This window comes from Solanum verrucosum, unplaced genomic scaffold, assembly GCF_900185275.1.
Source record: "Solanum verrucosum unplaced genomic scaffold, falcon-dt-bn FXZP01000163.1, whole genome shotgun sequence".
Classification (NCBI taxonomy): domain Eukaryota; kingdom Viridiplantae; phylum Streptophyta; class Magnoliopsida; order Solanales; family Solanaceae; genus Solanum; species Solanum verrucosum.
This window is the reverse complement of record NW_026020379.1, coordinates 1,392,948-1,410,541: the sequence shown is the minus strand read 5'-3', so window position 1 is coordinate 1,410,541 and position 17,594 is coordinate 1,392,948. Positions and strand designations below refer to the sequence as shown.

At 36.3% G+C, this 17,594-nt stretch overlaps 1 protein-coding gene across 2 annotated transcripts; it reads left to right on the top strand.

Moving 5' to 3' along the window:
• Nucleotides 1-246: 246 nt before the first annotated feature.
• On the top strand, nt 247-15,399 carry LOC125838957 (signal peptide peptidase-like 4). 2 transcript variants are annotated; one of them, XM_049517955.1, is made up of 14 exons: nt 247-532; nt 4,224-4,382; nt 4,498-4,609; nt 4,923-5,042; nt 5,245-5,396; nt 5,524-5,706; nt 6,291-6,325; nt 10,801-10,963; nt 12,042-12,095; nt 12,849-12,941; nt 13,066-13,208; nt 13,771-13,841; nt 14,376-14,459; nt 14,978-15,399. In XM_049517955.1, the coding sequence occupies exons 1-14, from the start codon at nt 380-382 to the stop codon at nt 15,082-15,084; spliced, it is 1,629 nt and encodes a 542-aa protein (XP_049373912.1). In that variant the 5' UTR covers nt 247-379; the 3' UTR covers nt 15,085-15,399. The 2 variants fall into 2 exon arrangements, with proteins under 2 accessions (XP_049373912.1, XP_049373913.1); XM_049517956.1 differs by lacking the exon at nt 247-532 and having other exon boundaries at nt 4,480-4,609.
• Nucleotides 15,400-17,594: the final 2,195 nt, after the last annotated feature.

The following is a 17,594-nucleotide window of genomic DNA, read 5'->3' as shown; positions in this document are numbered from 1 at the left end:
TAATAATTGCATTCGGAAAGAGTCAACAAACTTGAAGAACGTGTCAACCACTCGTTAACACCGCGTGTGCGAAATCTATAAATCTTAAAAATTTAATTGATTAAATCAACGGTTACAAGGCAGTCGTACTTGTCGTAAATTAGCCGAAAAAGTAACAACACCCAAACAATGCATTATTGACTAAATAAATAAATTAAAAATAAAACTTGACTATATTTCTTTCTTCCTTCCCTTTTTTTTTTTTCCATACATAGACCACTTCCTTCACTCTTCAAAAACATTTTCATCACAAAAAAAAAAAAAAAACTAATAAACACCCAATTCACCCATTGACTTTAATTTTCAAGATTGAGAAAAAAATTCTTGAAATTTTGAGTAAATGGGGTTTAAAAGAGGAGTTTTTTCCTGTTGTTTTTGTGTAGTTTTTGCTGTTTTTTTGCTGAATTCTTGTTTTTTGGTTATTGGAGGTGATATAGTTCATCAAGATAATGTAGCTCCACATCGACCTGGTTGTAACAACAATTTTGTACTGGTAATATCTGATTCTTTTAAACTACTTTTTTTCCTTTTTCAGAATTTTGAAATTTTTTTTGAGTCTTTCTTGCTAAAATGTTTATTTTTTTTGTGCTTATGTGTATGGATGTGTTTGTTCTGTGTTTTGTATAAATGTAAATCTGGTTTGTTGTAGTTGTTACTGGTTTGTGTTATGGTTTTGTTAACTTATCTAATTTTTAATTTGAATTCTAAGGTTAATTTTATTGATGTTGTAGAATTGAAGGTTGCTTATTAGTATGAAACCTGGAGTACCATGAGGTCTCACGTTCGAATCCTAGCATAGACAAAAACATTAGTTACCTGTTACTTGTTGGTGGGAGGTGATAGGTATGCAATTAGCCTAGGTGTGCGAGAGCTGGCACAGACACCACGATTATTAGAATAATAAATAAATTATTGTAAACTCATTCGTAAGAATTTGAATGTAATAGTAATAGTGCTTGGCAATTTGGAATAGAGGGGATACATTTAATTGGTTCTATGTTATAACTGAAATTATCTGTTTGGTGTTAAAGATTGGATTTTTCCATTGCTATTTTTCTGTGTTATTTATTGTTGTATTAGATTTTCAGTGGGTAGAGTATGCTTGCTGTGTTGTTATTCTGTTAAATGCTTATTTTGCAGTTTATCCGTGATGCATCCTGATGATAAATTTACTCCTAACCACCCAATTTCTACTCCACTTGTCCTGTGGAGTAGAGATTTATAGTAGAGTTAGAAAGAATGAGTTCATAGTAATAGCGGATGTTGCAAACCTAAAATCATACTAATAAATGTGTTCTCTCCCTATATATGAAATAAATGAGGTGGTCGTACTATTTCACATGGTATTAGGATAAGGAGGTGGTTTTACATTTTAGTTTGACGGTTGCCCATCAACCAAAATGTTTTCACATGCTTAACCGGCCGCGTGTGAGGGAACATGCTATAATCCTAAAAAGTCTATACCTTAAGCATTTAGATGTGGTGGTCAAATAGTTTGAGGGCAATTTTTGTAAAATGAAGTTTACCTATTTGGTAATCGTATAAAAAAGTACATCATATCTAAACAATTTATTGTAAACCCATCCATCAAAATTTTAATCTAAAAGCAATAGTGACAAACAATTTGGGACTGAGGGAATACTATCTCTTTTGAGCTCACTTGTATTAGAGAAGGCGGTGAAAACTTCTCTTTTAAGCTGAGGGTCTATAGGAAACAACCTTTATACTCTATACCCTACAAATGTAAGGGTAAGGTTTGCATACATCCTACCCTCCTTAGACACCACTTATGGACTACACTTGGTATGTTGTAGTTGTTGTATTATAGAAGGTGGCGGTCCTACATTCTAGTTTGACTGACACCCATCAATGAAAATATTTTCATATGCTTAACCCCCCCCCCCCCCCCCCAAAAAAAAAAAAAAGAAACAGAAAAGAGGATTAGGCTGTGTATGAGGGGAAATGCTATAATTCTAAAAATAAATAAATAATTCCAAACTCTCTGTACCTTGAGCTTTAAGATGTGGTGGTCATGTAATTTGAGGGTAATTATTGCATAGATGTTACATGCAGACAAAGTAATTGAAAAGCTTTCCAGGTCAAATTGAATTTCCACCTTTCTTTATTGAGCCATTCAAAATAATTGCAAATTTTCTTAAAAGGAAAGACCTTAATCCCAAGGAAGTATAACGCAGACCAGATAGTACACGGTACCTTCACTATGCAATGCTTTCTCAACCTCGAAAATTCCAAATTTTTAAATTTGCATCCACATGTTTCATGTTTGACTTTATTAGTTGCAATTTTAAAAAAAAATCTTTATTAGTTGCTTGAATTTTGGAGGTGAATACCTTTTCCATTAAGGGAATGGGTCAAGTGAAAGGGCTGGGCTATGTTAAGTCCCGAATTGGTTGAGAGAATGGGCATTCCTCCCCTCATGAGATAGGTTTTATGGGATGAGTTAGGTCTAAGAGAGCCATATTTTCAGTCTGAAAGGAAAAAGATATGCGAAGTGAATTGGAAGAATGAAGTTAAAATGGTTAATGTGCAGAAAAGAAGATTAGGTTCTTTATTATAGAACTTGGCAACTGCCTCTGGTGTATCCTTATTTTGATAACAGTAGATAAAGTATCAGTCTAAAAGCATCCAGGCCAGGAATTGAAGGTTTTACTGGGTAGAACCCATTTTGGCAACTATAGATTGTGATAGTGATGCCCAAATATACTGGCCTGAAGATCATCCAATCAGGTTGGGAGTGTATGATATCTTTGATGCCCAAAGTTTAATTTGCATCTATAGTTGATATGACTCTTCAGTGCATTTTCTTGTGCATTTTGAGTGAATCATTCATCAGGTTGTGTTTCTGCCATTTCTTTAAGAAAATAAGGAATAAACCTCCCAAACAGAAAAGGCAGGCTCGATAGCTTAAATCCACCACCAGCTTGCTCCATGGCATTAGTTTATTAGGTCAAATCAAAAGGACTTCCAAATGGGTAGAACTAAGGCTGGGCACCGGACCGGAACGAACCGGTACCGGACTGGAATGGGACGGTTTGACCGGGTTGTTGACCGGTACCGGGATGAACCGGACCGGAACGACCGGGATGGAGGCTCATTTCCGTCCCGTCCCACTATATACCGGGATAGAACCGGGACGGACCGGAATGGACTGGAACGGAACGGGATGGGATAAACGGGACGGCACATATAGCTATTTCAAAAAATAATTATTTTTTTTGAGTTATTTTGAATTACGAAAATACGAATGTTTTTTTTTATTTTTCTAAGTTATATTAGTTTATAGTATTTGAGTTTTAAAATTTATAATAATTTTACTTAAGTTTATTTTAAAGATATTTTTTTAAATTTTTACGTATATAAGTTTGTAAGTTAAGTTTAATAAAGTTTTTTTTTTTTAAGTTTTTGAGCTTATGTAGTTATGTTAAAAGTTTTAAAGATTTGAATCTTTTGAAGTTTATAAGTTATTAAGTTATACTTATAACTTGTAAGTTAAATAACTTAAGTTTGTAATTTTAAAAAATTAAATAAACAAAAAAGAAATGCTAATAACAGTAAATAATGACAAAAATATTATTTTTTATTTTAATTAAAAATGATTTACCGGGACCGGACCGGTACCGGACCGGACCGGAACGGAACCGGAACCGGTACCAAATCATGATACCGTTACGTTCCGTGTACCGGTTCAATGTATCCCATCCCGTCCCGAATACTACCGGACCGGAACGAACCGGAACGAACCGGAACGGTACCGGTACAACCCGTTCCGGTGCCCAGCCTTAGGTAGAACTGGAAATTTGCCATCCTCAGTAGTCTTCTTTTAATACAACATGTATAGAGCCCTGAACTTGATGGATTAGAACTAATAAAAAGTGAATTTCACTTTTGTCATGATAATTGTTTATTTCCTTGATCATTGAACAGATAGAGATGAATACTCCTGATTCTATAGTTTTGTCATACATGTAGTTTGTAAAACTTACTGGGACACACGGTGCTGTATTGGCTCATTTGACATAATTCCATGGTATGGCTGGCATAGAAGTTATGTTTTGTTGTTTGGCATTGTGTTAGCAGAATAGTGCTCCAATGTACTTCAATTATTATTCTCAAATTTGCACTTGTCACAACATCCATCTCTTATATAGTGTTTCCTCAAATAGGTAAAAGTTCCAACGTGGGTTAACGGGAATGAAGTAACTCAGTTTGTTGGCCTTGGTGCTCGATTTGGCCCCACATTGGAATCAAAGGAGAAGCGTGCTAATCAGACGAGGCTTGCTTTTGCAGACCCACCAGATTGTTGTAGCATGCCTAGGAATAAGGTTGATCTCACATTTATCTTGCCTTTTTTGCAAAACGTGATTCCTTCTATCAGAGACATCAACTGGTTGTCATATAAGTAGCAAACTCACCTTTTAGGTCTTGATTGTGTGATAGCTCACCAGTGAGGCCATCCTGGTGCACCGAGGTAATTGCAGTTTCACCACAAAAGCAAAAGTTGCAGAAGCTGCTGGTGCTTCAGCAATCATCATTATAAACAATCAAACAGGTTTTGCTGCTTTTATTTCAACATTTTCCTCTGTAATTTCCTTTTTCTTTTCCCTTGTTCTAATATGAATTTAGGCTCTTAACTTGATATGTACTTGTGCAAACTGCTCTAATCTACATAGCAGGCATTATAACATTTCAACTGAATGTGGTGCCTATACGTTAAGCTTCATTAGAATATGCCTGGGAAAAACAAATGAATACCTGAATTTCTTGTTCTTGTAATACAAACACTTTTCGAGTATTGTTTCTTGATATGCACAGGCCAAGGGGGTTTAAATATAATTTTGTGTTCTTCTCGTATTTCTCTGTAGAGCTCTTCAAGATGGTTTGTGATCCTGGTGAATCTGATGTGGACATCGGTATCCCTGCTGTGATGCTGCCACAAGATGCAGGTACAAGCCTGATAGAGTTTCTCAGGAACAGTTCTACAGGTAGGCTTATTATATTTCATTTCTTGTTAGTCCATTTGTGGGGTGGGATGGGGGGAGGGGGGGGGGGTTGGAGGGGAATGTAGTTAGATGCTTACTTGTGGTTCACCAGCTTCCTTATCTTGCTTCACTATTAGTTAATGTGGAATCTATTCTTGTGGATTTGTTCCCACAATTATGACTTACAGATTTCCCTTCTGCTCAGTTTCTGTGCAGATGTACTCTCCGAAACGTCCAACGGTTGATGTAGCTGAAGTGTTTCTATGGCTTATGTCAGTTGTTACGATTTTATGTGCTTCTTATTGGTCTGCATGGAGTGCTAGAGAAGCCGCAATTGAGCAGGACAAGTTCTTAAAAGTAAGTCATAGTCATTCCCCGATTACTTTTCCCCTCTCGTTAGTGAGTCATTGCATTTTTTAGATATGCGAATGCTCATTGCACCTCTCCTTGACAACTTGGTTGAGTATGTATCTTGCTCTTGTAGGATGGCTCAGATGATTATGGTGGCAAGGAGGTGACTCATTCTGGTGGTGTATTGGACATCAACACAACATCAGCACTTCTGTTCGTGGTGGTTGCATCCTGCTTCTTGATTATGCTTTACAAATTGATGTCCTTCTGGTTTATTGAGGTTCTGGTGGTTCTATTTTGCATCGGCGGTGTTGAGGTATGTCTCTTAGCTATAAAAGACATAATCAAGTGATCAGTTAATAATGTATTTTCTCTATCAGCTAAGTTTCTTAGATGAGATGGTCACATAGTTCATCATGGTAATCTTTTCCTGGGTTCAAGTCTCATTGTCACCCCATTATCAAAAAAGAATTGACGTGCTACTGTGCTAGGCGAAGAAAAAGAGTTATATCAGCACGTGAGGGGGCGTATTGAAGACATATGAAGTAATTAATTAATAATTAATAGTGTACTCTCTCAATTTAAGCTTTCCAATGAGATGTATGACACAGTTCAACAGTACCTAATGAGGAGTCTACACCCAAGGATACAATATATTAATTTTAATTCAACTAATAAATCTCAATAAAGGTAGCAACTAAATACATTTTCGTTTTGTACCTCTTAATAACTTCCATCTGTAGGTGATTCAATATTAGTTGAGCTGAAGCTAATAACTTGCTAGCAAGGGATAGTTAAGTACTTGAAGTAGATGAACAAAATGAACGGAATAAACTCATCTTGTCTCCACTTGACAATTTATGAATTCCATGCTGACACTATTCCTCATTGTGCTTGCAGGGTCTACAAACCTGTTTGGTGACCGTGTTATCATGGTATGTTTATTTTATTGGTGTTACTAGTTGTTATCTTTTTAATAACATTGTGTCAAACAGTTTGTTTGAAAAATAGGGAGGGTGAAGAGGAAACGGAGTGAGAGGAGAATTTTCAAGTATTACTGTGAGTAGAATTGGGACCAAACTTAAATTTCCCCCTTTTCTTGGGTGGTTGGCTGATTCAGCCCCCTTCGTTCTTTGTTCTATATTAACCATTGTAGTGGATAGTGGATAAATACCGAATCCCTCTCATTCAATGATGCAGGTGTTCATTAGTTTTAAGTTTCCACTGGGGCACTTCTTTTTTATTTGGAAATTTAGTACAGAAAGGAGGATATATTCCCCTGAATGTGCAGCTGTACAAGCTAATAACCTATACAAGTTTCGGATCAACCTACACATCCTTTAACCCTCCTCTTTAAACTTCTCCCTTGAGTTCAGGGGACTTAAGGTAATTCTCGGGTTTGGAGTGATCAATCTATTTAAGTGTTGATAAGACATCCGCATTGGCAACATCAATGCTTATAAGCAAGTTCAAAGCTGTCTTTCTGTTTGTGTAACCATTGGTACATCTACTCTCTTCTATGCTTTTTAAATCTAAATGTGTAATCCTAGCACAGTTGATGATATTGAACCATAATTGTGGGCCCTCATGGCTTGTTAAATACATTATGACACTCTTGCAGGCTTTGGTTGGGGCCGGATCTATGGACATTCACGTCTTCCAGTGCAATAATAGCATGAACTCATAAGCAAAGATCAAAATATGTGGAATAAAATCTGAAAGCACTGACAATTAAATAATGGGTATAGAACAATGACGAGGAATTGTTCTCGCAAATGAGAGGCAGAAGTTTGGAAAATTAGCTCTTTCAGTTTGATTCTAACTTTAGCATTTCAAAAATCTTTTTCCATTATCCTGGCATTAAACTTGCATATGTGGTTTGCGAGCTATTGCATAGGAGCGGGGGTTTTACCCTGTGCGCACCCAAAGGGTAGCGGCTGCTGGTTTCCCTTGTCATCAAAAAAAAAAAGAGTAGTAGTTCAAGACTAATTTGAACCATAAAAAATATTACTCGCTCTGTCTTAATTTTTGGAAAGGTATTTGACTGGCTACGGCGTTCAAAACAGGCAAAGACTTTGACACTTGTGGTTTAAAATATCCGATAGACATTTCCGTGGCTACAAAATCATGCATTAAGGGTAACCTGGGAAGGGTAAAGTTTAACTGTTTTGAAGTACATAAAGGAGTCATGATTTTTGCTAAAATGAATGTATTCCACATAAAATAGGCAGAAAGGGGTAGTAACTATTACTAGTAAGGGGTGGAATGGCTAAGAAAACCAAACAGTACCCTTAGTAAACGAAGATGCCAAAATATGGGTTAGCAGACTACTGAGAAGGGTTGTTTTGTGATGCTTTTGTATTTCAGAATATTAAAAGCATCAAGGCTTTCCACAGGGAGGGGACTTTTGTGAAAAGCATAAATGCTACTTTTGTGACATTAATTCCAAAAAAGGTAGGAGCAATGGAGCTTAATGATTTTAGGCCCATAAGTCTTGTGGGGGGAGTATATAAAATAATTGCGAAGGTCCTAGTAGAAAGGTTGAAAAGAGTGATACATAAGCTAGTGGGAAGGCAACAAACGGCTTTCATCAAGAACAGATAGATCATGGATGCAGTACTGGTGGCAAACGAGTGTGCAGACTCAAGAAAACAAGACAAACAAGCAGGGATTCTATGTAAACTGGACATCCAGAAAGCATATGATCACCTAAATTGGGACTTCTTAATGAATATGCTGCAGAGGATGGGTTTTGGTTCAAGGTGGCGCAGGTGGATCAAACAGTGTATCAGCACAGTAAAGTTCTCAATTTTGATAAACAGAAGTCTATGTGGCCTTTTCTCCTCCGGTAGGGGTTTAAGGCAAGGGGATCCTCTGTTCCCTTTCCTTTTCATCATGGCAGAAGTCCATGTGGCTTTTTCTCCTCCGGTAGGGGTTTAAGGCAAGGGGATCCTCTGTCCCCTTTCCTTTTCATCCTTGCCATGGAGGGACTAAGCAACCTCATACAAACAGCAAAAATCAGAGGATGGGTCAGAGGATTTCAAGTGGGAGACATAGCAGGTAATAATATAGAGATAACACATCTGCAATATGCAGATGACACTCTAGTGTTTTGTGGTGCCACAGGGGAACAAATGTTAATTCTCAGAGTTATTTTCAACATCTTTGAAGCGGTTTCTGGTTTGCACATAAACTGGGGTAAGAGTTTCATATACCCAGTTAATACAGTGCCAAACATTGAAGATCTGGCAGAAAAGTTAGGGGGAAAAGTGGGTGAACTCCCAACCACATACCTGGGAATGCCCTTAGGAGCTAAGAGCAAGTCCAAGAACATATGGAGTGGTGTGATAGAGAGGTGTGAAAAAAGATTAGCATACTGGAAAAGCCAATACCTATCCACAGGTGGCAGACTCACTTTGGTAAGCAGTGTAATGGACTCTATCCCTTCATATATGATGTCACTCTTTCCTATCCCAGCCAGTGTTACTGACAGACTGGATGTTGTTAGGAGAAACTTCACATGGAAAGGAAGTGAAGACAAGAAGAAATATCATCTAGTGAAATCGGAGGAGCTACTGGAAAGCAAGAAAGGAAGGGGCTTAAACATTACGAAGCTACACAGACACAATAAAAGTCTGATGATGAAGTGGTTATGGAAGTTTGCATCTCCAGAAGAAGCTCTATGGAAAGAAGTGATCAGGTCAAAATATGGCATGCAGGATGGATGGATAACAAAGGAGGTGACAACTCCTTATAATTGTAGTGTATGGAGATCCATCAGGAAGCTATGGCAACTAGTTTCAACAAGAACAAGTTGCAAGGTTGGAAAGGGAGAGAAGATGGCTTTCTGGAAGGATATATGGTGTGGGCAATGGCCTCTCAATCAAACTTTTCCTGAACTTTACAACTTATGCCAGGCTCAGGATGCTACTGTGGCTGAACTATGGACAGGACAAGGTTGGAATCTTCGTCTAAGAAGGAATTTAAATGACTGGGAAGTGAACGTTACAGCAGATTTTCAGAATACAGTCCCTCAAAATCTCAACCTTACAGAAGAAAAAGGACAGTTTGGTGTGGAAGGTGGATAGCAAAGGTATTTTCACTGTCAGATCTGCTTACAAGGATCAGATCTGACAGGAACAAATACTCAGGAGATAGGATGGCCATGGAGAATGCTTTGGAAGACCAAAGTGCCTTATAAGGTAAACTACTTTACATGGTTACTGATATAGGAAGCAATCCTCACTCATCAAAACCTTAACAAGAGGAAACACAACCTATGCTCTAGATGCTATCTATGTGAAGAACAAATAGAGACAGTTAACCATCTCTTTTTGCATTGTAAATGGACAGACCAACTGTGGCAGATGTTCTTACACAAGAGGAAGATCAGGTGGGTGAAACCTGGGAGAATCAAAGAAGTGCTAAAAAGTTGGAACAATGATGGAAATGCAGGAAGAAAGGAGGAGATATGGAAGATGGTTCCCGCATGTATCTGGTGGACCATATGGTAGGAGAGAAATCAGAGACATTTTGAAGGCAAAAAGAGCAACATACAGAAGATCAAGACAGACTGCTTAGGCCTTTACAATTTTTGGTGTAAACAAGTAGCTATAGACAACATTGGAAATGTTTTTAATGCAATTGACTGGTTGTAAGTAGAATTATTAGGATTTTGTAAAGAGAATTTTGTGATGGGGGACTACACTTTGTTGTAGTACACCTGTGGATATATAGAAGTAAAGTTTACCATTCTCAAAAAAAGGTATATAAAGTCTTAATGAAAGATACCTAGTTTGACTTCTTGAAGTGAGAAGTGTATAATCTGTTTAGGACAATGACCCCTTTGAAGATTCTAAGGGCCTCCTCGGCATTGTATGATATTTCAGTTACTTGGAAATATTTGGCTTCCGGAAGAAGTAGGCTTTTGAAGAAGGCAAAATATTCCCTTAAAGGAGAAATATACATGATATCATTTTGACTGTAAAGTGCTCAAAATTGTTAAGGCATATCATAGGCTTTGTTTCCTATTTCTCATCAGGTTAAACATTTTAGTTTGATTTCTTCCCACTTTTCATGTTTGTTTGGGATAGCATTTCAGGATAGAACAGTAACAATTGCATCTGGATTCTTCATCCCTTGATTCGAGGAAACTATGGCTTCTTTTTATCAAGCACAGAGCAATAATTAATATCCGTTTTTTTATCCTTAGTTGAAGTTTTCCTTATCTTTTCACGATGGTGCTCTAAGAGCCCGTCGTCATTAGTAATAATGTTGAATTGGTGATTGTGACTAGGTTTCTGTTATTTTATTCTTGAGACAAGGTGTAATTTCATTTTACTTACCATAATGTCATTTCATTAGTTGGTTCTCAGACATGTCACATGTGGCTAACAGTCATTATTTGTAGTTTCAGATGGTTTGAACATGCTCAAGAATCGTTTCTTAAAGTTCCACTTCTGGGGCCTGTTTCATATCTTACTCTGGCAATTTCTCCTTTCTGCTTAGCTTTCGCTGTTATGTGGGCGGTTTTCCGTCATGTCTCCTTTGCTTGGATAGGTCAAGACATACTTGTAAGAACTATTATCATATTACACTTGTTCCCTTGTAATTTTTTGTATTTATTTATAAATCCAACTGCCTACCTTCACATAATGCAAATAATCTGTCTTTTGTTTCCCTGTTTCACCTGACTGATTCTACCTACTGGTTAAAGAGATGCTCTAATGTAAGTTTTGCCATGGAGTGATGTCTAACCACTGGGTATGCAAGAAGTTGTGATATTGGTCTTATGTGCTAGTGAACCATGTAAAAAATTGACATTTTGTTGCGGTGATATCAACTTATTCAGTTGAAGGAATAAACTCCTTTTTATGTACTTCAAAAGAAAAAGAAGCTGCTCTGATCTTGTCAACGTGAAGTCATGATATGTTTGAAAATGAGTAGACATGTACTTCAAAGTATTTATTGTGAGAAAAAAGGGGAAATCTGCTCCTTTTATATTATCAATATATGGGTAGAAACCTCAGCACCTATATTGCAGTACCTGTGTTCTTGAGCACCTTTTTATCTCTCTTTTATAAAAAGTTATAGTACACATTACATTGCTAGTTCTTCATGTAGAGAAGGGGAGGCCATCTATTATTACACATTACATTGCTAGTTCAAACTTAGATTGTGAAGCACAGGATGAGATACGTAAGTGGGTAATGCCACGAATCATTAGGCTACTTGGAGGGAAATTCAGGAGGAAGAACACGTGGAGAAAAGCATGGGAGGTAACCTTCTTTGTGCTCATGTGGACAGTTTGGAAGGAGAAAAATAGAAAGTGTGTGAGGGAGTTGAAAGTTCTCATGTAAATATAAGGGGAATCATTTTGTTTTGTGTTCACTTTGGAGCACACATGATACTCCAATGTGTCAAGGCTTGGATGTTGTTTGTGGATAAATATGTTCTCATGTAACTTGCATTTTTTGTATATACCATGTATACGAGGTGTATACCTCACTGTGGCTTTTGTCTGAGATCAAGTGTAGTATGTGTTCTTATCAGCTTAATATTGTCTATTTGGTGTATGCCTCTTCAATTAATGACCAATTTACCTTTATCAATAAAAACGTATGACCTTATTTTCTTTCTTCTCTTAACTAGGGTATGGCATTGATCATCACCGTTCTTCAGATCATACGAGTTCCCAATCTCAAGGTAAATCAATTCATTGTGCTGGTTTTCTCATTACAGGGTGGATTTTGTGAGTAATTGTTTCTGGTATTTAGACCACAAGCAAATCATTTTCTGACAGCACCTTCTCTCCTCGGGGCTTCTAACCTTGGATTAGCAATTCCTTCTTAAATGTTGTGCCCTAATTTTATACGTCAACAGTGAGCAGATAAATGCTCCTCAAAGAGCTAATACTGACAATACCTTTGAATTGAGTGACATCTATTTTTCGTTTTTTCCCCCAACAGATGTAAAAAAAAGGAGTGAGAGGGGAGTAAAGTTGTCAGTCACTTATGACTGACTTTATACGTACATGAATGAATACAATGGTTTACAGTAAGAATATCGAAACCCTTTTTCACTGAACACTCCTGTCATGCTAGAGACATTTATCATGTGCATCCAGCCCCTTGCTTGTTGCAAATGTAATTCAATCTGGAAACCCCTAAAGGTTTAGTAAACAGATACGCAACCTAATCCCTTGAACTCACAAGGGAGGTTTGCAAAGCTAACTTGCAGGATATCAAACTTTATTGTCAGCTGACCAAATCCTGTTAGGACCCCCACACCCACACCAACGTCGTGTCAACACGGGTGTGGCACCGAAAGTGAAGAGTCCCAACAACTTAGCTTTTATGACCCCTCTATAGGCTAAACTCAAATTCTGTGACTTTAACATGAACTGGCAGTGAAGCCATTAAAGGAGATTAACATTATTCTTTTCTTTGATATTATCAGGTGGGAACAGTTCTTCTTACTTGTGCTTTCTTCTATGACATTTTTTGGGTATTTGTTTCCAAATGGGTGTTCCACAAGAGTGTGATGATAGAGGTAAGCTCATACTTGGTCGCTGGTCTCTATCTTAGGTTCACTTGGGTATTTTGCTATTTTCAGCCCTGCCTGTTACAAAAGGGTGTTGGTGTTGGCAAATGAGAAGTTGTTGTCTTCGATGCAGGTTGCACGTGGTTATAAAAGCGGAGAAGAAGGAATTCCCATGTTACTGAAAATCCCGCGAATATGTGATCCCTGGGGTGGCTACAGCATCATTGGGTTTGGCGACATAATTTTACCAGGATTACTAGTAGCATTTTCACTAAGGTTTGATCACTAGCTAAATGAAACTTGTGTTTCACCCATTAATATGGTTCCATAAAGCCTTGTGTATCTAATACCTGGATTACTAGTAGCTTTCATTTTAAGATTTGGTCGTTGAGTTGAATCACAGTTGCACTTAAACCATTGATGTTTTCCACAAAGCCCTATGTCTTTGAAAGCTTCAGCTTTTTTTTGTTACACCACAGTTTTCATCTCCAAAGAAGGCATGATTTATGCACTTGGTCTACACAATTAGCAGAAAGACTGTAGGCCCGGCTGGTGCCTCTGGGAGGCTATATGTTTTATGGTTGCCAAGAGCACTTTTGCTTGCCCGCAAGAAAGTAATAATTTATAGAAAATGATGTACCTAATTTCTTGTTTGGGACCAAGTCTTAGTAGTAGTTGTTGTTGCCCTTCCAAAGTAGGGGGTTTTCTACTTATCAATAAAACAAAAAGGGTTGAGGTATCATGATTAATGCTTCATGCTTACAACTTGAAATATAAAGGCAATCAAAAACTTTTTACCTCTTTGTTTTTATTTGTTACATTATGCTCTTTGTTGCAGATATGACTGGTTGTGCAAGAAGAGCCTTCAAGCCGGTTATTTTCTATGGACTATGACTGCTTATGGTTTAGGTATAACTTGCATTAAAAAATGTGATTTGATTTAATCACTTGTCATAATGCTCTTCTTGTAACCAAGTTATACCATCTTCTCTTTGTCAATACAGATCATACCAGTTTGCGTTTTCACGTCTCATCTCTCTCTTCCCGCTCCCAGCGTTCCCTTCATCTTTTTGGTCTAATAAAAACTAAGGATTGCTCATAGAATAATGTCACGCTACCTGGAAAGTGACAGATAGCAGTCACATTTTCTTCTTTTTGCCCACAATTCCTGTTACCGTTAAGATAATTAGATCATAAATGTTAGAGCTCATGAAACATTTTAAGGTTATATGTTCTCAATGTTTGAGGTTCTTTTTCTTTTGGGGGCCATGTGTCTACATTTGAGCTTGATACCTACCCTTTCATCTCATCAAAAGTTAACATGTTTTCTGTGACCAACTGAAAAGTTGGGATATACATGTATTGCATCTTGAAACTGTTACCAAATTCTGCTAGATTTAGGATTAATCGAAGTTCTTGTTTGACTGTTATTTTCTTGAACAGGTTTATTTGCAACATATGTGGCTCTGAACTTGATGGATGGCCATGGTCAACCTGCTTTGCTATATATAGTTCCGGCCACATTAGGTATGTTACAGGAAGCAGAAAAAGGCATTCATACTGTCATAAAAATTATTTTGGAGCAGAAATAAGATCTTGTTGCATTGAAAGAGATAAATGTTGACTAATCTGGCTATATAGCAGAAAATAGAAGAAAGAAAGAGGGGCCAGTTTCGGAATTTAGGACATACTATAGACATGATTTGGCAGTCCATGTATGAAGGCTGAAGTCTGCCTTATTTTTTTACTGTTCTAGACATATGAAGGGAATCCTTGTAGCAACGGTAAAGTTGTCTCCGTGTGGTCTTCAGGTCATGGGTTCGAGTCATGGAAGCAGGCAAGCAGCCACTAATGCTTCCATCAGGGTAGACTATATAAATAAGACCCCTTGGGGTGCGACCCTTCTCTGGATCTTGCTAACGCGGGATGCTTTGTGCATTTGGCTGCCCTTGTTTACTGTTCTAGACATTAAAAGCTCATCCTTTCATATTCTTGTTATGTTCTTGATATAGAAGTACACTGAGATCTGTTGTTGTCAATTCCAGGCACATTTTTGATGTTGGCAGCAAAAAGAGGTGAGCTGAAGCATCTATGGACAAGAGGAGAACCATATAGGACTTGCCCGCATATCCAGCTTCAACCGGCCGAGTAATTTGATATCGTACTCTCTCTGTAATCACATATAGCTCTGGTTTGTCTAAATACAAAGTTAGGGTACATATGTTAGAAATCTGAAAGAGGTTAGAGTTCTCAAAAGTCAATAGGTTAAACTTAGGCTTCTCCCCGACCCCCGACTCCCCGAATACAATGGCTGTTAATGACTGACTAGCAAAAGGTGAAAAATAGAGCATGTAGTTTACCAGTTATGCAGTTGACTAGAGTTGCAGCAAAGTTTTGAGTTTAACTTCTATACACTGACAAGTAACCGTTTAATGTAAAGTGGAATCAGTAATCTAGAAAATAAGACAGGTTACACCTTATAACAATGTGAAAATTGTCAACGCTGTCAGTGTATACAAGTTAAATCCAATAACGTTTATACAGCTCTTGCAGTTTACAAGGCCTTCACGCGTAGCTGTAAAATCCCTCATTATATGGCAGCGCGTTTAGAGTACTTTATAGTGAAACAAGCATCATAATATGTTTTTATACAACATATGTAAAAGTTAAGATAATGTATGTCTATGATGGAATTTGTACAAGGCCATGGCTAAATTATACTTTTCTTTAAATGTTTTGTTGTTTTTCTCCAATTATTTGTCAGTTATTTTGAGAAACAGAGTTCAGTTTTTACTTTTGGCAGCTGATACCAATGATTTTGTATCCTTGTTACTGGATCAGTGTTTTTTTTACACTATAATTTTCATAATTTTACGATAAAGAGTGCTCAACTGATCATTCTTCAATCCATGACGGCTCTATCAAGTAGGTTATCGATGAGTTCGTTTTTCATGAAATTCACGCAGGGTAAGGTTCTGAATTTGAGACTTTTTTACTTCAAAAGTATTCTCTTAAACAAATGTATTTGTATAATACGATTATCAATCAACTGATCATTCTTCAATCCATGCCGGCTCTATCAAGTAGGTTATCGATGAGTTCGTTTTCATGAAATACACGCAGGGTAAGGTTCTGAATTTGAGACTTTTTACTTCAAAAGTATTCTCTTAAACAAATGTATTTGTATAATACGATTATCAATTCTCATTATGAAAAGGGCAAAAAACATAAATATACAAAATAAGCACCTTAATAACCACTATATAACAATAGTTTTGTTTTTCATCAATATAACAATAGTTTTTTTTTCAAAAATAGAAAATAATATTAATAAAATTTAATAAAAGGGAAAAGTAGAAGAAAAAAAAGGAAAACAATATGCGAGACGTGAAGTCACACGTTTTTCTCCCCTTTTTTTTTTTTTTTTTTTCCAATTTTCATTTATTTACTTTCCATGTATAATTGATATCTTCTCTCTTATACCAAAACAAACTCTATGTTACCTCTATTCTGAAAGTTTATTCAATTATGAATATGAATAGGATTTTGATTTGATTCTAATTCAACACAATAGACTATGAATGTAAAAAGTATATGTAAATAAAGCACGATGGAATTGGTGATTGGTTTACATATTAGATATACAATATTTTGTGTTTTTTTTTTGTGATTGCTTTTTTATGATCTGGCAATAGTAGTGTTGTATGGATGGTGTTAGTGTTGGTTGGTGTATTTATATGTTTTACGACGGAATTGCTGATTGGTTTACTTAATGAATTTAAAAGATGATTTTTTTCCCATGATTGTTAGTTCGAAACTTGACTTTATATATTTATTTTCTTTATTTTTAGGTAGATTTTTTGGTGTATTTGATATATTGTAGATAATTTATAAACATTAAAATTGCTTGGTGTATGCTATACGTCTGTGGATACGCCATTTTTGTTAAATTTCTTGGTATTGCATAACATATTTGGTTTTTGGTTTGATTGAGGTATACATATTGAAAGTGAAACAATAATGTTGTTTAAATTGGTGATATTTAAATTTGGTGTATTTCATACCAAAATAACAACCAAATTGTTATACTATCTTAATAGTTACAAACATTTTATATTGCGACAGGGTCAACATTTTTCAATAAATACATCATACTGTATAAACCATTCTGTTTGCATATATATTGGTGAATGTGATGGTGTAGTAATTGTATTTTAGATATTATATTGACCTTTTTTTTTGGTAAATGTGTTGGTGTATTATACATTTCTTTTAGATAATATTTTGTTAATGAGTATTTTTGTAATCTTCCACCAAAAAAATTTGAATTTTGATAACAAGTATTTGTAATGTAACGCAAGAAAGTATCTGAATTTCAAGATTGAAGGAGTGATATATGATGTAGACATCAATTATCAAGGCTTAATTAATACTACTACTTCTCAATTAGTTGCGAACACGATCATTTTTGAGTTGGAACTCAAATATGTTGTGACTGATCCGTCCCCATCAATAAAGATTCATAGTTTCGAAAAATACACCAAAAAACCAAGTTTAGATACATCAAAGTGTTTTATGTATATTTGAGTATATATTGGTGAATAAGACTTTATAATGGTTAAATTGAACTTTGTATATGATTTTTTTGTACTAAATATATTA